The sequence below is a fragment of the Lissotriton helveticus genome, chromosome 1_1, assembly GCF_964261635.1.
Source record: "Lissotriton helveticus chromosome 1_1, aLisHel1.1, whole genome shotgun sequence".
NCBI lineage: Eukaryota > Metazoa > Chordata > Amphibia > Caudata > Salamandridae > Lissotriton > Lissotriton helveticus.
In genome coordinates this window covers 1432060397-1432087151 of record NC_136057.1, presented here as the reverse complement: position 1 = coordinate 1432087151, position 26755 = coordinate 1432060397, and the positions used below count along the sequence as shown (strand labels likewise).

Below are 26755 nucleotides of genomic sequence, written 5' to 3'. Positions count from 1 at the left end.
GAAATGAATGAATATTGCTAGCAGACTGTCACGCTAGGGGCCAAGCGACGGTAAAGCCTCCTCACACTCCGTCTCCTTTACCACAGCGAACTCGCGCTGAATGTTTTAGTGTATTGTAATTGCATTTATATTGCGCTTACTACCCCTGACGAGGCGTTAAAGCGTTTGTTTTTTCGGCGAGTAGCACGCTACGCCGGGACCCATAGAGGATTAGAGTTGAATTATTTTAGTGAAACATGCAAGTACATTTTAAGTGGTGGATAGGTTAGTCAGTTATTTGGATTTGGAATGATGGCAGAAGGCTAGAGGAGGAAACAAGCATTGGCATAGCCAATAGGTCTCGCTTGTGGGACCTTATAAGTATTTAGTTACAAGGATATTGTGCTGCAAAACAAAATACTTCTAAGGTCCCACAAGCGAGACCTATTGGCCATGCCAATGCTTGTTTCATGTGTCATAGCAGTGTGAGTGTCATCACCGGCGTCACGTCAGGGCAGTGGTGTTTTCGTTTTTGCGAGTGCGAGTTAGTTGCGCGAGTTGAGTGAGTGCCGCCTCCCCCCCCTCTCACATTTCTTCTGCACGTGAGGTAGTAGCACTAGCAGCCCTGCTGCCCCTGCCCAGGCTAAGAGAGCGGACAGTGGCGTAACGAAACTTGAAGGGGCCCCCCTGCAAAACACATGGAGGGGGCCCCCCCCAGTGACCAGGCCCACCACCTGCCACTTTGCCCCATCTCCCAAAAATATGGCATATTTCGATTTGAAACCTTCAACATTTAAATGAAATATCTCTATATTGTCTTTCTCAAAGTTCTAATGAGAACGTAGGAAACCCTCTTACCATATAAGCTTTGCCATTTGTAACAATAATGTCAAACACAGATTATTTAATTGAGGCAGCAATCAGAACGATGCCAAGGAGTGATCCTATTGTCTCAGGAACTGCAGCAATAAGAACAATGCCAAGGAGAGATCCTTTTGTCTCAGGAACGGCAGCAATCAGAACAATGCCAAAGAGTGGTCCTATTGTCTCAGGAACTGCCTATGGCTGAAGAATAACTATGAAGGGTCAGAATTAGAATTTACATTAATGAACAACAACATGAAACTTTGAAAGCCTAACCCAAACCTGGAATTACATAAAAACTCGACTGACAAACAGTGGTGGCTGGTGACGTTTGAAAATGGTACCATTAAAGGAGGGTTCGGGGGGAGGTTCTCTCCCTGAGAACATTTTGAAAAAAGAGTGGATAAATGGTGCATTTTCAAGCAAATGTGAGAAGCAAGAAGGTTAATAAAGCAATTGTGAAAGTGCAGTTATTACATTAATAAAGACATGTCACATACCAACAACATGGTAGCTGCTTATTCAGTATAACCACAGAGCTTCAAACAGACTTCAAGATACAATGCAGAGAACCTCACAGATTTTTTTAATTTAAACTGCAAACAACTAAACAAACAACTGAACAGAAACATTCAAGAAGAAATATTATGATTAACGTATTGTTCACTTTCTGTCCACAAAATCTAGAGAAGTAGTCACTCTGCATTTCAAAAAGTGTTAATCTTTATATAGCGGGAACGCGACCCGGAAGTATTAGCGCAGCTGGCTTTACATGAGCGCGCCAGTCAGTACACACAGAGGACACAATCAGTATCAGTCAGTGTCCTACCTCCAGTCCTCATACACACAAAGTCAAGAACTGACTGGCACGCTCATTTAAAGCCAGCTGTGATAATACTTTCGGGTCGCGTTCCCGCTATATAAACATTAACACTTTTTGAAGCACTTCAGAGTGTTAACAAAAAAGTATTTAGTTCATTTCATCATGAACATTGAGAACTAACTAACAGGATTAATAGTGAGTTTGCAAAGTCCACGATGGAACAAAATACACAGGGACGCACTGGAAAGAACTACATACTTTTTTGTTAGGCACGGGGAGATTAATGATTTTCCCCCAAACCCCAGTATCACAGGATGTTGAGCCAACGACGCCACGCCGACCTGCTCGAACCACACATCACAAATATTTAAAAAAAGCGAAGGAAAGTTTTATTTAAAACAATCTGTTCAAGAATCATTTAATGGCATCAGGGCAAGACTCTACAGAACAGAGCTGGTTTTATCAAGGGGCCCCCTGAAAGTCTGGGACCCTGGGGCAGAGCCCACTTTGCCCATGCGCAAAAAGTCTCTGGTTGGCATCTGACAGTCTTTTTTGCAGCACCCTCCCTCCTCCTTTTCCATGAATTCCCTCATTATCACTCACCAACAATGCACCTCATCTCGCTATAACACCTTTCTGACAAACATTTAATTTTTTATAGCTCTACTCATAGTTTATTCACACTCAGTTCTGTGATCTGCATGGTACACGTTTTTTGTAGCATGCATATTAACCCTATGCACCTTGTGGGTGGTTGGAGAGCCCATGTAAGTGCACAGTGAGTGATGCAACAGTGTGAGAGATGGTTAAGAGGAGTAACTGCAGGGCGAGTGAGGTGACCATATGAATTTGGGTGCGGATGTAAGTGCAGAGTGGGAGGAAAGAATGCACGGTTAGTGATGGGCTTGTTTAAGTGAGTTTGCAGATTGAGCAGTGAGTGGGACAGCTGAGTGAAGTGTGACATAGGGCCAGTAGTGTGCTCGTGTGACTGCAGGGTTAGGTACAGGCAGGGTGAACAAAGCAATTGCATTGTGAGTGAAGAGTGCTCACTGTGAGTGCAGGGTGAGCGGGTGAATGGTGGGAGTACATGGTGATCAGTGAGTGCAATGTGATTGCTGTGAGTGCAGGGTGAGCGTAAAAGTGAAAGGCGAGAATGAGTAATGAGTTGTCTGAATGCAGGGTGCATTCCGAGACACTTGAAGTAACTCAGCATGTTATTGACGCTGGCGTAGGGGTTTCAGATATACGTTAAAATAGTGCTATTATGGCATTAATCAGGGATCGATGGTTGAGGAAATTAATCATGTGCTGATCCTCCAACAAACTTCCTGTCTTATGATTAGGGTTGCTAGCTCATTATTTTGATGTCCCAGACGAGACAAAAATAACCAGTCACCTAAAGCTGTATTTTCAGCACCTATCTGTTCATACTTCGAACAACAAATATAAATAGAAAGCACTTTTAATTGTGTTCTAGGGCTGCCTGAATGATCCATGACTGATCATTAAAGTGAGCAAAGACAGGAAAGTCACATTACAAATCAATACAAACTTTATTTATAAAGCTATTTAATGTCAAGACGAGGTCTTTCCAAGCTCTTTAAACAACACATTGCTGTCATTTTTCTTATGGCACCTTACTTTATATTACCTTTCATGAAATGCATTCTCACACTACGGCAGTAAATGTAAAATACAAATGTAAGGAATAGGCAGAGTGCGGGACCAGGGGGTACTGGAACCAGAAAAAAAACTAAACCTTGGTAACCAGTTTACAAAGGTATGTAAATATACAAAAGGTCTCTGGCCTCGAGGCAGTTGCCTTCAACCCCCTTGCTTCTGGGCCTGGAAGCTGAGGTCACCTGCACCCACCGCACATGGCACGCACCATTTAATTTTATGAGGTAGGATTGTTATGAGGCAACCCACGGGTGCAACCAACGCCGACGAGAGAGTGTAGTGCTGGCTGTGTGCGCTACAGCCCTGATGGGGTCCCTGGAGGCTGGAAAACGGGGGCTGCTGGGGGCATAGCTGCCAAGGTTTCAGATTGCTTATGTGTGACATTTTCATAATTTCAGTGTAATTATGAGTGACCTTCAGCAACTATGAGTGACACTTTCTCGGGCGCATAATCAAGTGATAAAAAGCAAGGGAAACATAAATATCACAACTTACACCAACACCCTCCTCTAAAATTAAATTAAATGAGTGACACAGCTGTGCAGACAGACTAGTGACCGTTGAGTTTGGTGTGCCCTTGATCTCTTCCTGACTCGGAGCACTGCAGGCATCAGGTCTCCGCCCTGAGTGGGGAAGGCCTCAAACTGTCCAGCAGTTATTGCACTGCCTTTTTGGCAGCAGGCCTTACTGTCTGTGAATGATAGACTGCAGGTTCGTTCTGTGTGTGGCAGCGGGCACCACAGAGTCTGCAGCCGTGTGGTGCTGTGTGTATGCAGGAGGCTTGCGTCTGTGTGTATGGGGGAAACATCATTTACTACGAAGGCATCACCACGCATAACGTTTACCACGGTACACTTACCACGCAAACGTTTTTTCAACGCGGGTGCCTTCCACGACCGTCTTTACCACGCAGATACGTTCTGCGTGGGTTGGGGGGGAGACGTGGTATTCTTTCCAGTTGTTCTGCGTGGGCTTGGGGGGGGCTGGGGGGTGGCTCGGGGGGGGCTCTCCCCCCCAAAAATAACAAAAACTATGGAGCGGGTTAGTTAAATAAAAAAAAAAACGCACTTTAGTATTTTTGAAGTAAAAGGAAAGAGCCTCCCCCAAAGACGTGCAGTGTACGTCAAAATAGCAGTCCTTTTTTAATTTTGGTAGACGTGTTTTGACGCTTGTTTCCATGGTGGATGGAAGTAAGGGCTGCTGGTGAAAGACGTGCAGGTGTCAGGTAAGACGTTTCTACGCGTGGTATAATCCTTCGTTGTAAATTCCAGCGTGGTAAAGCCACTTGCGATGTAAAATTCGCGTGGTAAAGCCATGCGTGGTAATTGTAAGCGTGGTATAATCATATATTCTGTGTATGGTATAGCTGTGTGCAGCAGACCTTCTTAAATAGCATGCCTCAGGCTTCATCTCTCAGACTCGGCCAACATGCGGCTGGATGTCTGTGTGTAGCAAGCTTCAGTCTGCATACAGTGCTCCCAGGCCTCAAACTCTGAGTGCAGCCAGCCTCAAATTTGGCATCAACCCCATGGCTCAGATTCTGCGTGCACAAGACGCCTGCCTGACTGTTAGCTCGAGTTTTAGGCTTTCACTGTTCAGCAGGCCTCCAGCTATCTAGTGCAGCAGGCCTCGTGGTGTTTAAGTTTAGCATTCTTCTGAAGTGGTCTAGAAGTTACACATTTATCTTTGCCACTTTCTATAAAGCGCACTGTCACAAGACCCTATGGGTGTCAGTGCGCTTTATATAATCCCAGACACACACTTACTTTAAATTAAAATCCAGCTGTATTTCACAGTACTTTTCAAACTGCACAAACAGCACCTCGATGCCAATGTAATCCCTTCCCCGCTTCAGTATTTCCTGAATAAAAATGTCTTTACATTTTCACGAAACGCATTTTGTTCCAACTTAATTCAGGAAAACATGCCTCTTAAAACTATATCTTCAACAGTGAGGGGAAGAGGTCTGCAGTGGACGCCACGCTTTTCATCTTTCTACTAATAACTTTTTTTTATGGATGCAGCTCAGTAAGGACACTGCAGCTTCTGTGTTTATGACGCGCTCAGCCCATATTAGCACTTTTCGTGTAAGGGAAGTGTAAACATAGCTGCCAAGGTTTTAGAATGCCATGTGTGACATTTTCATAATTTCAGTGAAATTTCAAGGACTATTAGTGACACTTTCTCTCGAGCAAAAATCGTGCAATGAAGGCGAGGGAAACTTGTACATATCAGAAATTACAGCCATTTGGGCAACAAGAAACTCAAAGAAGTTCTTGAAACTGCTACAGAGCACCAGAAATGGAAGGGCACTAACACTAGTGCTCCCTGCTCTAACCTGACAAAGGTAACAACTCTACTAAAGTCCGTGGCAGGCTGGCTGCCTGACCAAAAGGATGACGAGACAGAGAAGCCCAGCAGATAAAATAATGATCACATGATCACAGATCTGCAGTGCGTGCATGTTGCTGACATTACAGAACAACTTGGAAAAACTCAGTGAGAAAAAGAAGTAGAAATTGTTTTCCATCGAGCAAACAGGATCTTTTATTACAATTACTCCCAGCCTAATCCCCTGAACATGTGGCAAAAACGGTGCTGCGCAGTGCCTTCCGTCACAAGCCAGTGCGCTACAAAACAAAGAAATACACAATGCGTCTGGTCAATTGAATCTGTGATCTGCTTCATCAACGCATGTCGGAACTCGCACCGATGCAACGCAGAATAGAATAGAAAACAGATTCACAAAAGTGCTCATACTCTTCTAGATTAGGTTTGGCCACAAAAACGGTTCTCATTAATGTTCGTACTGAATTGGTTTTAACGTGAACAAAGTGTTAACTGATTAGGACGCAGCCAGCGAGCTAAGCGCAGGGAGCAGAAATCAGCCTGCCAGTTAAACTTTTAATTACAATCTCAACACGTATTTAACACCACGGCAGCAGTGAACTGCACAGTGTGCTGTAATGCGGTCCGTAACACGCACACTTAGTGAGCCCACTGCAGTCCTCCGGCAGTCCAGGCCAGAATGAATAGAGGAAAGTTTTGTGTACCTGAGTTGCTTCTTGCAGGCTGCCTGCTTCGGTAGCGTCCATGGGGGGCAGGCTCAGACGGCTGGTACCCTTGCATGTGCAGTTTACACTGCGTGTGCTGCATTACCCCCCACGCTGCAGACCACAGCTGATGGCGCGCAAAATTTGAACGTGCGTGCCGTGCGTCACTACAGCTGCGCATGCCTAGCCTCGGTGTCTGAGGCTGAGGGCCCGTTTTAATAATGGCCTGTCGCCCGTGCAGAGAGCCAGCAATAGGAGTACATGGGCGGCAGGCCATTCTCATTATTATAACACTCCCCTGCTGAGGGGCCCCCAGGACCACGAGGCCCCCCCGCACTGCGGGGCCTGCGGGGGCCTGTGTTACGCCCCTGAGAGCGGAATGATAGTATAAATATAAAATATGTGCCAGGCAGCAGCCAAGTTTCGTTTCTTCATGGCCGACGCAACTTGTTGTCAGTTTCTGTTTGAGTTTGCCAGTGGGTGGGCGTGGGCGGGCCGCGGAAGTTCAGAACGCGCACAAATGTATTTGGGCAAGCTGGAGGTTCTGATGGCCGCGCGCGCAGATTTTTTTCACTTTGGCTCAGGAGTCAGGCACACGCTACCACGCCCCAGCATAAACTGCGCAGTTACATTCGGAAAATCGTGTGGCAGCTCCCCACGCCACGGACGGACGGCCCACGCCACGAGTCATCTACCGCAGTGCACATTAAGTTAGCCCGGTGTGTTAGAGGCCCCGGCCCAACGTGACCAACAACGACGACGAGAGCTGCCTGGGCTGTCCTGGCTGTAACTGTGTCTGGTGGTGGTCATCTGGTGTGGTGTGGCAGCCAGGCAGCCTAATGTAAACCAGTGTCACACAGCCTCCCTCTGGTCAGGACGGTTTGGCACTGCAGACTGCGGCGGCGGCCTGGTAGCAAGCACGCACGACACGCAGAAGTACCACTGAGCGTGAGCAGTCAGTGCAGTGAGCCAGTGCGACAGTGCAGCAGCGCTAGCTAAGGTAGCAGCAGTGTGTGTCCTGCCAACCGGCCCACAACGAATAACGGTAAGAAGTGGAGATAGAAATTAAGTTAAGCAAAGCACCTAAAGTTTAGTTGAGATCTGCAGCAATAATTGTAATTTGTATGTAAACTAACTAACTAGGTAAGCGAAGCTAAGGGATTCCGCAACCAATTTATGCCGAATGCCGTCACCATCCAGACACCGAACCGAGAGCATAAGGTCACGGTGCGGCCGGGGAGAGTCATGTATTAGAATAAAAAGGTGTGGGCAGGCCTTATGAATTGCCGTTTCAAAGAGCGTGATCAGTTGAGTGGTTTCTTCCTGAGGTTCTATCACGATTGGCAGTGCTTATGCCCATTCCGTGCCTAGATCGGGAGAAACAAAACGTTTTGTGTGGAAAATATCATGTTCCTAGAGGAAGGCCGTGGTCTTATTGAAGGATCCTGTTCCAATATCTCATCTATTAGGATGGAATAAACATGAAGGGCAGTGCGCGCAAGGAACATTGCTTATTGGCTCGATATTTAAATGACCAGGAAATGCTGGGTGAGCGTCTGTTATTCTGGACTCAAGACGTTTGTGGCAGCTCTGTGTTGTGGGTTTTCGAGAGAGACTGTTTCGGGATAACTGCATGATCCGATTCAGGATCAGGAGTCTGAAATAAGTTGCCTGATTCGTTCAGTCAAGTCTATTCTCTCGGTGGCCGTGGGTCAGTCGAGTGATTTTCCTAATGAGGAAGAAATAATACACACACACGTGGCATTTATGGATCATTATTACACTATCAAAAAATACCCTGGCCAGCAGTAGCACAGTCAGACCGTAGCAGTGGCACTGAGGTGCCAGCGCCACACCGGAGAAGGGCGCTGGCCTCTGTGTGATATCAGAGTCAGACATGAAAGGCAGGGAGGGCACTGGCGGATGTCACTTAGAGGTTTACCTTGGGCCCCTCGGGTCTAAATAATCCAACAATAGTGGCTCGGGCTCGTTTCAGTTTCATGTCAGGGCTCTCTGTGTAATTCTAGGGCTTCGTGTCTGCTTCACACAGGCTTCGTGGCACCCTAGTGGAACTGCACTAGCAGCGCTTTAGGCATTGAATGACATTTAAAATGGCGTCCCCGGCCACCAAGCACTGTCTCTTATAGGTGAAGAAAAACTAAAACCATTCTTCTGCATACATAGGTCCGAGAGGCCTTGAAATAAAGACAGCCTCAGACTCTGTTTGAGCCTTCCTTGGCAGGGCACAGCAGGTTCCAGTGCAATAATACTGGCTGAGTCAATGTGTGAAAAGTGAGGGTAGAGACTGGAGGCATCATGAAGGGTAACGAGATAAGCTTCATCACCTGCATTAACTAAATCACTCACTAGCTGCATCTGTGATGCCTCACAAGGTGACAGGAGTGTATGTTCGATTTACTGGCACTGACTCCATAGAACATTCTCACTTTCTTTCCCACACAACAATGTTTGTTATTCACTAATGTTATGAAGCCTAATAGTGGTCCCCCAAACCCCTCCCATGTGAGTCATGTCCACCCACCGTCCCACTCCCAGAGTCCACCTCAGTAACTACTTACTGCTGGTACGAGTGACGGTCCCATACTTAGTCAAGAAGACAGTGTGTTGCGGGCAGTGTGGGTCACGGCCTATGTAAGCCAAGAGAAAAAACTGCCCAAGGCCCAACCATCTAAGGGGCCCCAGAGAAAATGAACTTGTTCTCAATTTTACTTCTGTCTATTTCTCTGTCTTAATCTTTAACATAATAATCGATAGTAGTTTGCGATGTGGAGCTTGAATTATCAGAAAATAGGTAGCACAATTCAAAATTGTTTGGAACAGAACTCTCAAAAACGTCTTGCCCGTGGCTCCCAAAATACTTAAGATGACACTGTGAGGGTGCAAAGTTAGACAGACACTCAAGACATTCAATATTTCGGAGTGAAGGTGCTTATCATTGTGAAATGTCAGTTAATATTAGTTATGATTTACAGTACGGTTTGAGTATTTAAAAATAAAGCAAGTACTCGGATTATAATTGCACAAAGATGGCATTTGTACTGCTGAGCATGAAATAAGCCAGTACTGAAAATGACAAGATGAGATCGTGATTTTGTTTTGTTTATGCAAATGATGATGTATCACATACCAATGTTTATACATAATATTTTTATTTCAGAAGTTTAAGTGCATATGGTTTACACAATTATCTAAATACTTTGTTTGATTCATTACTCAAAATGCAAATGTTTGCTGCTTGATTAGTACACTGTAAATATGCGGTACTATTTTTTCTGGCTATTTTCTTGCCTTTAGGACTTGGTTTTAACCAATAAGTAATGTGAGGGCCCTCACAAAATACATTGGGACATTTTAAATGTCTGTGCAATTGAAGTATTTTAGATTTCTCAAAGGATTACAGAATCAAATAAGGTTTTTGGATTATGGAGAAGTATATAACAGTGGGAATTTGTTAACAGATACTTGGAATCTATATTAGTCCTGTTGCTGTGTGGAAGGAGACATAGGTCCAGAGGTCTTGCTCTAAAGTGTAATTGATGATGCAATATGGGTCAGCATTCAGTATTTCTGACTGCTGCTATGAACATGAGTTCAAGATTAATGTGTGATGAAGCATATCTGAACATGCACCAAGGTTTAATGATAGAGGTAGATTACTGTGTAATATGGCAAATCTAAACATATATTTATGATTAAAGAAGGATGTGAAGATCTGAGCATGCACTAATGATTAGTAATTGATGGGGCAAATCAGAACATGCATAACAGTGGTATTTCCAGACATGTATTGAGTATTCTTGGCACAACTCTGTCCACTCCTGCATAAGAGTTGCCTGAATTAATGTGACAATTCTTTACACATTATTGGCATACTTGACTTGATGGTGCTCACCCCTGGTGTAACGCATGTACTGGTATTAGATTGGTAATTTTTGGCACTTTTATCAATTTAACACTGCTGACCGGGGCCTGTAAGATTTGTCTAACCTGTGTGCAGTGGGTCCGCTCGCTGCCAGCACTGGACTCCAGACAGGAGCTCCGTCCTTTGCATGGCTCTCTAAGTTCTACCCACTGTTTGGCACCTGCAGGGGTTTTGCAAATCAGACCCTGACAGCCTGTGCATACTGTAGGGGGCCTTGATGGGCTTCATGTGGGCCAGGGACATGGAGGTGAGACGTCCTGGGAGTGTGATGCTCAGTCTTCCACCTCTCTGGGTGGATGTGTGGCGTTTTCAGATTTACACCCCTGTGGGTGACAGGAACCTCCCCCGGATCTTGCTGTGCCACAGTTTGGCCCATCTGTGCTTCAATCACACGTGGCTAGTAACTGACACTCAGCCACAGATGCACAGTACAGGGTATAGACTGTCCTCTTGTGAATCCTTATGGCAATGCACATGGCTCATTTCATGACCTTTCAACCTGGAGATTTCGGTTCTAACCCTTGTTATAGCACAAGCAATACTAGTTCTGGATGTGAGTGGAGCCAATAGAGGAAGTGGGTGGGGCCAGTGGAGTGGGTGGGTGGAGCCAGGGGGTGTGGCCTTCTTAAAAAATGTGAGCACCTGCACTTAATATTTTACAAATTAAGCACTGGACTCACGTGCAGGATGGGTACAGTAGACTCGGTGTGTGGTAAGAGAGAGTACAATGGGCCATTCATATAACATTATTAGCACAGGCGTAGCTTCAAGGGGGTTTGGGGTGTTACACCCACCTAATAAATATATTTTCAGGCAAATATTTGGGTACGGAGACTCTCCCTGTTCTCTGCAGGAGAAAGAGGCCGCAAGCTCCTCCTGGTTTTTCAGAATTAGGAGAATGTCCTGGTGCATTGTGATGTAGGAAAAGCCTCGCTGGGGCCACCCAAAGACTGAAAAATATTTAATTTCCAGCGCTAAATCACGACACGAGCAGTCCTTGGAGCCTCTCAATACTGTTCTGTAAAAAAAGCTGTAGCATATAAATGCATAGCTAGCTACGGCTGTTTGTACAGAAAAATTTCTGACAGTGGCTGGATCCAAGGACTGCTTGGGTCGCAATTTAGGGCTGGAAATACATGTTTCCATCTTTGAAACAAAAATATGTTTACTGGCTGGCCCCGCACATCGATGCCCTGTCCGTCTGGGTCCCTGCAAAACCTCATCTTCATAGAGCAGGGTACTTCTCTGGGCACCCAAAACGGAGCGTCTCTAGAGACGCTCTATTCTGGGTGCCCCAAAAAAGTCTCGTTCAGGGGTTTAAGTTGTCCGGGTCACCGACAGTTTTTAAAAGTGGGCAATGAACCAGCGGGGGCCTGCTCTGTTTTGCACTGGTTTTTCCCCACGCTCCAGGGTCGCGGTTTACATGCAACAAATTCATGTTATTAGAAATGTGATTGTATAACCAAACCGCTCTACAGCAGCGTATTGACTCATTACCAGAAGTCAGTTTTAAAAACTTCCAGCTCACCTTCTGCAGACTGCCCTGAAGCAACATAACAAATCTACCATCATGCTTTCTCTTCTTTAAATGTGTTTAGTTTTATGGGCGGCTTCCGAAGGCTTTTCTCCAACGGAACTAATTACACGTTTAGGACTCTGCCCAGCGTGGCGAATCAGACTAGTCTTCCAATATTTTGTTGTGTACTGTTTAGTATCTTTTCTATTTCTAAGCCATTTGCATGTACGTATCTCTTTTTAAATGATTCCCATTGTCTGGACTGCAAACTTCAATGTAAGTGGATCGCTTTTATTCCAGTTACTTTTAAGCAATAAATCCATGTACTTTTTCTATAACCAATCAGAAATGCACATCACTGTGGCTGCCCGATGTTTGTTTCTTTCTCTAATTGCCAGCACTAACTTTTCCTTCTAAAATGAAATGAAATGAAATGAAAAAGAAACTTGCTAAAGCGCACTGCGGCCAAGCGGCTTCCTGGCTGCACATAAACATGAAACGCTCATGCTTCAGCATTTAACAATTTACTAGCTAATAACGTTTTGAATTGGCATACCTGTGCTTTTAACACATGGATATGATTCTGTGGTATCACTTTGTGCTGAATTTCTCATGTTACTTTTAATTATGTCCCTGCAAAATTGTATTTGTGCTTCTCCTAAATCCATAGTTTCAAACTGATGCTTGCTTGTTGACAAGGGCAATTCCCTAAGGAAAATTTAAGAAGCTGTCATTGCAGGCAGTCACCTTAGCTAAAAAGACAAATCGCAATTTGAATGTATTTATTGGGCAAATTAATTAAATATTACTAACCATCCAGTGGTGACCTCAAAGTTCTATAGGAGAGGATATATAGAATAACTGATAATCCATCAGAATTAAAGTGTTGTCTTAAATAGCACCACATACGCCGTAATTAAATATCCAATTGAACATATTATCTTGCCAAGTACATGAAAGGGTCTGGTTATGTGGAAAATATACCTTGACACAGTATTCCTAAGAAAAGGTAGATTATTGCAACCCCTCCACCCCTCAAGTTAGTCCTTCCTCACCCTACAATGTCTGTCTCGTCTACCTCTTTCCTCTTTACTGGTTACATCTGCCACATCCCTCTTGCTCCTTTACTTCCCCTGAGTCCTTTCATGTTAGCATTCTGTATTCTTCAGTCTTGCCTCTTCTACCTTTGGCTCTTTTTTCTGCTTCACATGCCATTCTTGGAGATCCCATCCTCCAGTTTTTTCACCCCACTTAAAGCCCTGGACATCAGGGGGCATATTATCAAGAAAGGGCGTTACATTATCGCCGCTTTTATCGTCAGGAAACTGCCGATAAAGCGGCGATAATGGGCTTGATAATATGCTCTAAGGAATTCAATCGAAGCCCATGTTAGATGTGAAGACATCTAACATGGGCTTCGACTGGAATTCCTTAGAGCATATTATCAAGCCCATTATCGCCGCTTTATCTGCAGTTTTCCTAAAAGCGGAGATAATGTAACGCCCTTTCTTGATAATATGCCCCCTCATTTTTTAGATCAAGCCTGAACAGCGCATGCGCTGCTCTGAAGAATGCAGTAAATGAGTATGACTTTGAAGCCCCGTCCATATTTTTAATTGGCTTGTGTCATCATACTCCATAAATGCTGGCTTCCAAGTCGTTATTAGGCTTGTTAGTCCCCACTTGGTACCACCTTGTCTGCAATTGTTACCTGCCATAACGACTGGACCTTTTACTGGTGGTGTTACATGTTCTGGTATATAAGTTAGTGAGCACTATTTTCTTTAATGCTGCCCCCCTATTCCACCCACAACATCGCATTAAAAATAGCAATGCCTTCTTTATATGTGTTGGGTTTAAAACACATAAATAAAAGTCATTGTCATTTACAATGCCAACAGCTTAAACACTTGCAAAAGTGACACCTATTGCCTGGAAAATACTCGCTTCCAAATTTGTAAGTATGTACATATCCACTGAGACGCTGTTTTCACGTGGTCGTTAATAGGGTGCCCACTTCCATGACGGCTTTACTTGTTAGTCGTCGCCTCTCTGTTTCACAAAGGAGTTAAATGTTGCGTGCTCCTGTTTACCTTCTGCGCAGAGGGCTATGGAGCCTTCCTCCTGCCACTTCTTCATCACATGGCAACATACACAGTCAGTGGGGCAGGTGGAGTTAGCACACAACGAGGCCTACAGAGAGCTGGGGAGTAATAGTGCAAGGGTATGTTGTCAAACCCGCCTCCTCTTGAGTGAACACTTCCCCAGCCAGCATAAACCTGCAGAGAGACACTTCACGACCACCCTTCGTAAGCGGACTGAGCTACCAGTGCAACAACTTTTAAAATATCACATCAAAAGTAGGACCTAAAGAGAACACATGATTTTAAAGTGCTGCCGCGGACGATGACTGCACATGGCGCACGGCATACAGTGATCACTCTTCCAGTATCTTCTCCAAGACTAATGCACATGTGCAGTGAGAGAGTGTACACAAGCATCAGCCTTGTGCAGGGACAGTGACAGACTGAGATCACACACATTAGACTTATGCACTCACAGTGCACTGCACATGTACTGGAATTTGGAGTTGAGGCAGAGTGAAGGAGTGGGATGTTTGCCATCTGCCGTGATATGAACGGTGACTATCAGACTGTCTGCTAAAGCCAAATTGCAGGTTCATTACAGTCTGCAATTGGTTGATGATTACATTGAGCATCAAACATCTCATTACCAGTGTTTCTGACTGACGGTGGGATGCACACTTGTCCTGCTGCATCAGTCTCCTTACAGGGGGCTTCCTGGGAGGGGAGTAAGAAATGCCTGATAAACGAGCCTCCAAAATGGGTCTCCGTCCCTCCAGTCCTCTCCCCTCCCTCTCCTGGGTTTGCGGTCCTTGCTTCATACCCCTAATGAAGAGCAAGACTACATGAAGTGATTTGCCCCCAAGTCTTTTTAGGTTGAGCATGTGGAGCGCATGCGCTGCTCTGCGAGGCATGCTGTATTCGAGTATGGACTTGGAGCTCTGTCCATATTTTTCATTGGTTTGTGTCATTGTCCCTCGTAAATGATGGCTTCTGATTCATTAATAGGCTTTAAAGTCCCCCCTTAGTACAGTCATGTCTGAATTTGCAACCTCTCGTGAGGACTGGCCCTTTTACTTCAGTTGGTACACGGTATGTCTTATTTAGTCTGTAAGCAACATTTTCTTTAATGCGTTTCTCCTACTGCAGACATGACATACTTTCCTGCAACTTGTAGCACGTCATGCTTGCTTTTACTTTCCAAGCAGCCTGTGACAATGGCGGTCGAGGTCTTGCATTTACAAGAGTTTGAGCTATTGGCATTGTAAATGACATCGCCTTTTATTTATGTGTTACTTATCCAAACAAATAAATAAAAGGGGTTGTCCTTTACCATTCCAATAGCTTAAACTCTCTCAAATGTGAGATCCATTGCATTGCAAATGCTTGTTCAAGGGTAGGCATACCAATACTGCTTTTCCGCATTGATGAACTATTTTGCTTTTCAATATTGAAGGCTTTCTTTTGAATCCTGGTTATTTTTAATGGGGCAGCCCAGTTTCCAACAAGCCAGCTTTGGATATAAATACTCTTGTTTATAAGAGAGCACCCTGTGCTCCCTAAAGGTACTCACAATGTCCTATATTCTGGTGCTTATTCATAAAACAGGAGTTCCTTTGTAAAATTAAAAGATTCACTTTTTCAAAGTATCTCTTTTATATTTGCTTTAAAAAATGGAAGGACCAGGATTGAGATTCACAATGAGAAAGACATAGGGCCTGATTCTGACTTTAGTTGTTTAGAAGCAGGTCTGCCATGCTGCCGCCCTGCTCCCGTAACACCAAAGCCATACTGACACTGCCCGCCAGATCACGACTTTAAAAGTCACTGACGGGCGGTTCTTTGGTGGTCCCACGGCGGTGCCTATGACATAGGCACCACAATGGGAACATCAAAGGCAGTACCTGCACGGCATGGATTGGTGCAGTCCATGCCGTACACGTACTGGTGTGCATGTACTCACGGGGGCACAACTTGTGCCCCCCCCTGCATGCATCCCATGACCCTGAGGCAACAGGGCCATGTAGGGCCCATTTGTTTCCTCACTGTCGCAGTTTTCATGGCGGGCTCACCGCCATGAAAACTGCGGTGGTGAGGAAACTTACAATATGCTTGGAGGAACCACGGCGGTCCCGCCAAGCATAATGCGGCTTCAAGAATGTCTTTCCACTGACAGGAATCTCTGATCACTGGTGGTTCCAACAGTGAAATGGCGGTCCGACCACCCTAGTTGAAATAGGGCAGTCAGAAGACATCCACTGCTGCACGCAGCGAGTCTGGCAGTCCTCGGGCCACCAGATACATAATTAGCCCCTAAGTCATTAATACACGTCACTACAAACTTCTCAAATGAGAAAAATGGTCCTTGCAGAGGAGATTTTTTTGTGGCAATGAAAATTGCATCATTTCCAGACAGAAATAAAATATTCTTCAGAAGATTTCTTGCAGATGCCATCCACTAGTAGACAGAAGGAGCTAAAATGTAGCTTACTCAAACCTAAACATCGATATTACCATTGAGTGAATAACCCAACCCTATATGTACTGGAGGGTTCCATAGGTAGGGACCTAAGAAAAGTCAAGTACAATAAAAATTAAATAAAAAAACAATTCAGAAAGGAGCTAGCAGATATAAAGAAGAATGCTAAGGTGTCCATTAGGATGACGGGTGGACTTTTTCCGCCCGTCATCCTAGCGGGGATCAGGACCGCCTGCCATAAGGGCAGGGGTCCCGTGGGGGGTATTAGGATGTGCCCGCCACAGTGGCGGGCACATCCTGCATTTTTAGAATTGTGGCTGGCGGTGCTCTCAGCACCGCCCGCCACAATGCTAAAAATGCATTTCAGCATTTGCATAAACAAAGCGGCAGGCACTGCGCGGTGCCTGTCGCTTTGTTTATGCAAATGAAGGGGGGTACCACAGGTACCCCCCGTGTGCACCCCCCACCCCTCCTTCACTCTGGGGGCCCGCAGGGGGCCCCCAGAGTGAAGACCGCATGCCTTTCACGGAAAGGCATGTCTGACAGCCCATGCTAATATGGCTGGCGGTGTCTATCAGACACCGCCACCATATTAAACATTTTCTGCCCCGGCCGCAAGGCGACCGGGGCGGAAAAGCGGCAGACGGTCTTTCCGTCCACCGCGGTCCCCCCGCCATACTAATATGGCGGGGGGAATTCGGGAAACGATGTCGGGCGGATTGCCTCCGCCAGGCCGGCGGTGGCTACCGCCAGCCTGGCGTACGCAATCCGCCCGACATCGTAATGGGCCCCTAAGTGTGCAGAAGTGGAAATAATGAGAGCACAAAAAAGAGGCATTTATAAGAAAAAGTTTGAGAAATGAGCTTAGAAACATCTGTATGATGAAGGAGCTCATATTTTACTGCCAGGAGATCCCCAAAAATTTTTTCAAAAAGGAGACCCAACTTGGGAACATACAAAAATCATACCACATTTATTTATTACTTTTTTTATTTAATTTTACAGAGTTTTATACAGCGCAACCTTGACCTGAAAGGTATCGGGTATTAGAGCACTTTACATTGCACCAGTTGCGTTACATGAGGACACATTCATTTTTTTGTTAGGCACGGGGAGATTAAGTGATTAGCCCAGAATCACAGGATGTTGCGTGTCCTTGCCGAGACTCGAACCTGGTTTCCCAGATTCAAGATCGACCGCCCTAGCCATTAGGCCAACTCCTCTCCCCTCTTCATGTCCTGGCTCGACCATGCATTGAAAAAGAGTGGATTGACACATGTTAAAAAAAATACTTATTTAATATAACTATAAACTTTTTGGTTTTTGATGCAAGATTTATAAAATGTCTCTAATCATCCCAGTCTGGCTTAAGGGCTGCACATTGTACGGAATCCACCCTTTTGGGTTTAATTGATATCCTAAGGCAGCGTCTGGATGAGAGCAGAATAGCCACGCTCATTTTGTTAGATCTCAGTTCCGCCTCTGATACCATTTCTTACTTCATTGTGGTGGAAAGATTGATGGCACTTTGCCTTGAAGGCCGAGCTCTGGAGAGGCTCAGATCTTTTCTAAAAGATTGCTGCTTTCAAGTCTTCTTTTCCAGTGTCACGTCCGAGACACATGCTTTAACCTCCGGAGTCCCATAAGCTTTTGGCCTGCGAGGGATACACACCATTGTCCATGCATCATGCCACAAAGATGCCCCATCTGTCTGCCAGAATAAGCAGAATTAGTGATGGGGCAAGGAACAGAAAAAATGATGTCTACCACTTCCAATGGCAGCTGAAAGGAACTCAGTTGTCTCAGCTCAATAGTCAAGCATGTCAGTGGAGTTCTCAGAGATTGGGCTGCAGATTCATTTGCTTCCGACTGGGAGAGAAAGTCCAGACTGAATGGAAGGTGAATTGGGGGACAATTGGAGAACCTCAGAAGATCTGTGAACCACACCCTTCTTGGCTAATCCAGGACAATGAGAATTACTTGAGCTTGGCCTTGGCGAATTATCCTGAGAACTAGAAGAATCAAGAACATTGGGAGAAACTCATAATGTAGCTGTTCCACCTCAACTGAAACACGCCCACCCAAGGCTCCCCACATTGGACACTGGAGGGTGCAGAATTGCTGGTGTTAAGCATTTTCTGAGGAGGCAGATAAATACACTTAAGGACTGCCCCAACATGCGAAGATGTCCTGGACTACCCCAGGCTGTTGGCTATGATATTCAGAGACCTGAATAGGTGATTGGTGGTAAGCCAGATTGCTTGGTAATGTACTCAAGACAACAGTCTGAGTGGATCCAGGCAAAGAAGGTGAGACCCTACTCCCCCTTCCTTGCTCACATACCACATTGAAGTCATTTGATCTGGACAGATCAACCTAGGATGGAGGGAAGCAAACTGATTCGCCAGCAGTTCCTGCAGGTTCATGCAAAGTACCTGCTGTTCCGGAGACCAGAGGCCCCTGATCTCCAGACCCTCTAGATGGGCTCCCCACCATAGGGAGGAGGTATCCCTCCATACTGTAGTTATAACCAGGAAAAGAGTGGAGGCCATTGCGAAAATCAGGCTCGCCTGGTTCCCCCACCAAGCCACTACCATCGCAGCACTGGGGGTGATCAAAATGGAGTCCAACAGGTCTTTCTCATACTGGAACAAATGCCTATGGAGGTGCCACTACAGGATCCTCAAGTGTCAATATGCTTGGTGACTAGGAGGATGCAGGCAGCCAGAACACCCAGGATTCGCAGGACTATCAGGATTGAAACACTCCGGCCATGCTGAAGAGATAGAATGTCCTGTATTTTTAGTGACGGAAGGAAGGTGCAGAGAAGGGTGGAGTCATTGGGAGTTCACTAGTGAGATTTGGGCTCTTTGATCGAAATGCCAATGTCAGTCAGCGAGGGGGCTGTCAACTGCAAGTGGCGCAACATCATGTCCGCAGATCTGGGTTTGAGAGGCCAGTCGTCCAGGCATTGGAAGACAAGAATTAAAAAATATATATGTTTTTAATAGGTTTTTGAATACATACCAAACATTCTCACAGTTAAGCACACAACCCTGAGCACTATATAGTTCTTTAAATCATACGGGAGTACAGAGAATAAACAAGAAATACAAGATATGCCTGGGCAGAAAATTCCACTCAGCTCGCGGAGTTTGCCCGGTTTTCCCACTCCGCGCTCCACATAGTTCGTGAAGCAAAGTTTTTTCCTCGCTCCTCCTCCCAACTTTAAGTCGGCAATTGTGAGCAATGAAAACCTTACCCCAGACCACCTCCTGGGGAGATTTCTCAATGCAGGCGGTAGTGGATGGGTTCTTCCACTCACATTGAGAAACTTTCTCTTCATACTGAGGAAGCTGCCATTCAAGTAGAATATCTGCTTGAGCAACGGAAAGAAGCAGCGCCCTCTTGCTTGCGCTGCGCATGGTGCAGCTCTTGCTGATGTGTTGAGGTTGCTGGGCCTGAAGGTATTTCAGATGGTGTTGACACTTTAGAGAAGAGGGAAAACATTGCATTTAAGAATGCCGCTGAGGGGGAGGAGCTACGCCCGGATCCAAGATGGACGCGTGAGCAGAGGGTTCCCGAGACCCCTTCCGCCACCCTCATCTATCCTGCAACACATCCTGATTTGGACGACGGGTATTTCTTGTTGATGCCCTGCTGATATTGAAAGCTTTTTCCAGAAATTGATTTGGCCGCCGGGAACTAGACTTGCTGCACCCCGTACTCTGAGGCCTACGGCCGAGACCATCCAGGGACTTGAGTTGCCGTGGTGCCCAGGTGGCAATTGAACAACAACGGCTGGAGAGACGCCTCCGCTGCCTCTGTGGTACTTTCGGTTTCGATTTCGGTCATTGTTGGTGCCGACTCATTGCTGATTGCTACTGCTGCCCTGGTTTAGTCGCCAACTCTCCTCTGGCTGTCGTTCCTTGACCTCTCGACTTAATAAGCTTGCCATAGAGGGAATCATTCTGCCCAGATCTCAGAGGACCCTTCGGAGCTCGTCGACCATCATGGCGGGCAGAACGGACGCTGAGAGGCGTAACACCAGAGGCCCGAATCGAGGGGGAGCCGTTCAGACCCAGACTATAGAACGCTTCACTCGCCCGAAGGGTTCCCCGGGTGGATCGAGCAAGTCCCTCGGAGAGGCTGGTGACGGTACTCCTGCGAATGAGGAGCCGACTTTGGCGGATGTCATGGGAGCCATTGCCAGTATCCAGACTGCGATGGGTCAGCAATATGAAACTCTTGCTACTAAGTTGGATACGGTTGCGATTGAGGTCAACCTTATCAGGACAGACCTGGGGAAAACCAACGAACGGGTCAAATCTCTGGATGTTAAGACAGCAAGCCTAATTACAGATGTTTCGGATCTGCAAACCGAGGTCCGCGATCTTCGCATGGCCAGAGACTCGTTTGCCCGTCGGCTGGATGATTTCGAGAGCTGGGCCAGATGAAATTCTACGGATGTACCAACAGTGGTCTTATTTGTGGGCTGCTCTCGCTAAATTTGGGTTTGGTCCTAAGTTTATTGGGTGGGTTAAACTTCTATATGAACAACCGCTTGCACAGGTGGTGGTTAATGGAAGGGCTTCGGATCCTTTCGTCCTCGGGCGTGGCACAAGACAGGGCTGCCCTTTGTCGCCTCTCCTTTTTGTGCTGGCTCTTGAACCTCTTGCCGCGTGGCTCCGATGGGAGCCCTCGCTCAAGAGCATACGGTGGTCCCCTACCTTCGAGGATCGGGTGTCTCTTTATGCCGATGATATATTATTGTACCTTACTTCTCCCCGTAAGTCATTGGGTGTCCTGATTGATGTCCTGTGCTCTTTCGGGAAGAACTCTGGTTTGGTTATCAACTGGACTAAATCCTGTGTTTACCCACTTACGGGTGGACAGCCTTCTCTGCCTCGCCACTGCCCTATACCTGTTTCCAGTGTTGGTTTCAAGTACTTGGGATCTATATTTCTATGGACCCCAAGGTCCGATTCGAGCGGAATCTACTGCCTCCGCTTGCCCGACTTCGGTCGGATGTGGCGGCTTGGTGTGGGTTGCCTCTTTCCCCTTTGGGGAGGGCGGCTTTGTTTAAAATGATGTCCCTTCCCCGGTTCTTGTACGTTGTCCAGAACACGCTGGATCTGGTTCCAGCTGGTTATTTTCGAGAAATCGAGGGCCTCCAGAGGAAATTGGTTTGGGGCGGGCGGCCGCGCATAGCGCTTGCGAAGTTGACTTTGCCCTGGTATGACGGTGGTATAGCTTTACCGGATGTCAGGCGCTATTATTGGGCGTCCCAGTTGAGTGCTATTAACCACGCCATGTATGGACCTGTTCCTTATCCCGCTTATGATATGGATAGGTGGCAACTGCCCGGGGGCGATTATAATAGAGCGCTTTATTCCAAGACCGACAGGAGGTATTTGACGGGCCCCACTGCGGTGGCAATACGTGTATGGGATAGTGCAACATCGGCTACGGGCTAGACTGATAAACTCACCAGGGCGACTCCTCTATATGCAGCTGAGAGATTGGGTGGTCTGTGGTCTTCGAGAGGGTTCGATAGATGGGACCTTATCGGTATTAGCAAAGTGGGTGATCTTTGGGCCACCAATAGAGTCAAAACTTTTGACGAGTTAAAACGGGAATATAAGCTGAGTGACAGAGAATATTTTCGATACCTTCAAATCCGCCATGCGCTCGATTCGGTCTTCCCTGCTGGTACCTCGATTCCTGAGTCTTCTCCCTTGGAGGATAGAGTGCTGGATGGACATGTCCCCGACAGCACTATCTCCCTCATATACAAAAAGCGTATTAATACCCGTTCGGACCTTCTCATACAGCTACGTGAGGCATGGACCGGTGACGGGCTGGAGTTAGATGATGAGGACTGGCAGGCTGCATTATCCTCCCTGAAAGAAGTCACTATTCCGGCGCATCTCCGACTGGTGCAGCTCAAGATTCTCCATCGTATCTATGTCACGGGTCCACGATTGATGCATATGGGTTATTCTGTGGATGGGTTATGTCGGCGTGGATGTGGTTTGCTTGCTACTTTCCTCCATATTATATGGGAATGCCCGGCGGTAGTGGTTTTCTGGAATCGAGTGCATGCGGTGATGAGAGAAGTGACGGGCGTCGGGCTACTTCCTGAGGCCCGACGCTGCTTGCTGAATGTTTGGGAACTGAATGATTGTACCGTTGCTCAGACTCAATGGGTCACGCTGGGCAATATTATCGCAAAAAGAGACATTGCTCAGCTCTGGGGGTTTCATAGGACACCGCTGGTCTCAACCTGGGAGGAGAACATGGACTGGTGCATGTTTAGAGAAAAAATTGTATACATCTCCCGAGGTAGGCCCAAGAAGTGGGATAAGATTTGGGGTCAGTGGAACTTGTATCGTGGAGAGATTTGTGTCCCTCCCCTTGCAGAACCCCCTGATACTCCAAGATCTCCTTGACTGTACGTTCCAGTGTTTTGATTTTCTATTTTCTGTGAAATATTGCTTGCTCTTGGTCCCCGCTCCCCACTTCCATGATTTATTGATGCTTGCTTTTCGTTCTCTCCCTCATACCGCACGTAGCGGCCCTTATATTGATAATTTTGCCTCGATTCTTTTTTCTTGTGGGGTTTCTTGTTTGTTGTTTGTATGTAATAAAATATAAAAACCTTTTATTTATCCTCATCTGCCGGATGCTCCGAACCACATCATGCCTCTACGCTGCCGAACCCTTGGGTTGTCGGCTGATGAGCTGTGTACTGATTTATTCTTTTTGCTCCGCATTACTGACCGGCCTTGGTGGTTGTAGGTCTGTATCTGTCTTCATTTTATACAATAAAGGTTTTAAAAAAAAAAAAAGAATGTCACTGAATCTGATCCAGATGCTGGGAACTCCAGGTAAGGCAGCACCAACAGCATTTGAGGTGGAGGTGGAAGTGCTGAAGGTTCTGGGCATGGACGTCTGACTGAAGCCAGCTCTGTGGAAGGAGCGAGGCTGCACAGAGGGTCTTCTGGGTTCAGGACAAGAAGCCACGGCCCGAAGATCAAAGTCCTGTAGGAGAATAGGAGATGGAGAGCGTCACGGGAACTTACCTCTGGAGTGTTTCTTCCCCTTTCTCCTATATTTTCTTTTCTTCTTACCCAATGAAGAAGATGGAGAACAGGAACAATGTCGAAAACGCTTTCAATGGTGATGTTCATCCTGTTCCCTGGCCATAAAGAGCTTTGCCTCTCAGTCCTTGATGGACTTTGGATGCCTGGAAAGTCATGTGGAGCAGCACTTTGAGTCATGGTTGGACCCCCAACCTCATCGGCAGACGGTATTGAGGTCTGTGATGGACAACCGTCCCTCAAGCTTCCTAAATACTTTAAATCCAGATTTCTTTTGGGGGGAAACATATTACTGCTTTCTGATTTTTTTTGGGGGGGGCGGGAATTTCTCTCAGAGAATTCAAGCTATGGATATGCGTCAAAGGTGCAGAAAAAAAGGAACTGACATTAATACATAAGGCTGAGCAGTTTATGGTCTCAGTGGTGTCATCTGAAATCACTTCCGGCAGCGACTGTGCCCAGTGCCCCCTACCTGAGACCTTGTTGCTTTGTAGTTTACGGATCCTGTCTGACATATGGGGTTGATGTACAGGTGAGGAATCTGCAGGTAGAAGTATTCATCAGGAGAGCCTTGTTTTAAAGAAATGGGCATGTTGACAGTGGACAGAGGTATATGGGAGAAACCAGACCTGGATATAGAGGAGAAATACAGGCAAAAGTTAAATATATTGAGTAAAAGTAGCACATTTCTGAGGCTTTGAGTAAAGAAATCAGCTAAATGTTATCATATCCAAGGAAGTTTAAAATGTATGGTTTTAGGACTTTATTTAGGAAACTGGGCATAGAAATGGAGCAAGCATGGAATACTTCTGTAAATCCCAATTAGTACATCTGAAGCACTAGAAAAAGATATCAAGCCAAAGTAGATTGAAGGCATATGTCAAGTTTATGAAGTTAGATGTGGGCACAACAGAGGTATTTGAAAAGGTATGGAACAAGATGTGAATATCTAGAAGGCATATATGGAGACAGTTGTCCATGTTTTTAGGCACTTTACAAGGATATGGAGATGCCGAAAATCAGAAGCACTGGACAAGCTAGAAGTAAGCACATCTGATGCAATAGAAAAGGACATGGAAGAATAAATAAAAGATGTTTCTGAGACACTGAAAAAAATAAATTAGAGCCAGCAGTGAGTACATTTTACTCTCTGTACAAGAATATAGAGACGCTAGAAAGTACTTGAGGCATTGTAACAGGATCTGGAGACGGAATAAAAATTCTATTAGATTACAGCAGTCATCTTTAACACACCCAAGGATAGAACAGCCAGGTTGTAATGGAGCACCAAGAAGGGAACAGGGGCTGATGAGAATATCTCAGATCAGCACCAAGTGCAGCGAAGCACCATTCACTCATGCCTATTTTTATAACATTAGGTCTTACCTCAACCCTACTACTCTACAGACTGCGAGGATGAACTTTCAAATAAAGGGATCAATATAAATGAGTCATGTGATGGATGACATAAGGAACCTGGTACGGTCTTAGAAGCAAAGGTCTTAGAGTCAAAGGTCTTGGAGAAACTAATAAAACCAATATCTCACTGACCTCCTGAGCAATCACCACCTCCTCGATGCCACCAAGCCTGGATTCACACCCAACCAGAGTACAGAGACAGTATTTGTTGCACACAACTACCTCTGCATGATCGTTGACAGAGGAGACATGACAGCCCTCTTTCTCCTAGACCTCTGTGCAGCATTTGCCATGGTCTCACACCTCTTCCTCTTCAGGTGCCTGCACAAGATTGGGATCCAAAGAAAAGCTTTCTGCTGGACCTGCTCCTTCTTAACAGATAGAACACAAGCTCAAGCTATCAGCCTGGCACCTTACTCCTCAAAAGCCCGCAAACTCATCTGCAATTCCCTCAAGGATCATCACTCAGCCCCACCCTTTTCTTTTCTTTTTTTTTTTTTTTTGTTCAAAAACCTTTATTTGAGCAAGCATAGAAAAATACAGGAATGGGCCTACAACCACACGGGCTGGCCGCTAATAAAAAGGCACAAGGAAGAAATCAGAAATATACTCCCGTGGACAAGTTCAAATCAAGTACCCAGCCTTACTCCCAACATATCACAGAGCATATCGAATTTTATTTTATACAAAAAAGAAAAAGAGAAACCAACACTAAAAAGGCGAATGTACAATAATCAAGGTCAGCCCAAAGAACGGAGGGGACAGTCAACAATCAGGAGAACATCACAAGAGCCCTAAGGCTCTAACAAGGTCGGGGGGGGGGGAGCAGCGGGGAGATCAGAAATTCACAAAACAGTACGAAAAGGTTCCGGGAACGCTCGCCTAGGGAGACAGGACAACATCAGCGGTATCTACAAGGGGAGGGGCACAGATATCCCCACGATATTCATTCCATTGGGCCCAGATCTTCGTCCACGCCCTGGGTCTACCCCTGGCCACATACACAGTCTTCTCACGAAACATGGACCAGTCCATGTTGTCCTCCCATTTCGAGACCTCAGGGGGCTTGGATGCACCCCAGAGTTGCGCAATATCCCGTTTCGCAATCATGTAACCCAAGGTAGCCCATCTGGTCTGGGCTACAGAGTAATCAGTGGGCTCCCATACATTCAACAGACACCGTCGCGGCTCCGGCCGCAGGGCAATACCAGTCACAACGGTCATCACCTCAAGCACAGCCGTCCAATAGGCAGCCACAACTGGGCACTCCCAAAGAATGTGTAAAAAGGTAGCACTCGACCCACAACCACGCTTACATAACCCATCCAGGGAAAAGCCCATCATCACCAAACGTGGACCAGTGACATACACTCGATGAAGGATTTTAAGTTGAACTAAACGGAGACGGGCAGGGATGGCTACCTCTTTGGGAGAGGAGAGTGCCGACTGCCAGTCCTCATCGTCCAGTTCCAAGCCATCGCCGACCCAAACCTCCCGAAGACGGACCAGTAAGTCCGCCCGATTATTAATCAGCTTCTTATAGATCAAAGAAATCGTACTATCAGGCAGGTGCCCATCAAGGACACGATCCTCGAGGGGGGAAGACTCAGGCAGGGCCTCATCAGGAGTCAAGACTGAGGCGAGGGCATGTCGAACCTGCAGAAAACGAAAAAATTCCCTATCATTCAAACCGTATTCCGCCTGGAGGGCCTGGAACGACTTCACACTACCTTTCGAACAGACATCGCCCACCTTACATATCCCAATCATATCCCAGCGGTCGAAGCCCTTAGTAGACCAGAGACACCCCAA

General features: G+C 46.2%; 1 protein-coding gene across 2 annotated transcripts in view; it reads right to left on the bottom strand.

Annotated features, from left to right (window-relative positions):
• Window positions 1–26755, bottom strand: part of LOC144826880 (A.superbus venom factor 1-like) — a 1649148-nt gene that overhangs the window by 1508214 nt on the left and 114179 nt on the right. Inside the window, exon 1 of one of the 2 annotated variants that reach the window (XM_078685347.1) lies at window positions 6400–6529. The exons of the other annotated variant lie outside the window; for it this stretch is intronic. Within the exon in view, the coding sequence (XP_078541473.1) occupies window positions 6400–6441 (42 nt within the window). The 5' untranslated portion in view covers window positions 6442–6529. Of the gene's footprint in view, window positions 1–6399; window positions 6530–26755 lie in introns of those variants that run through there. 2 annotated transcript variants of the gene reach the window in all.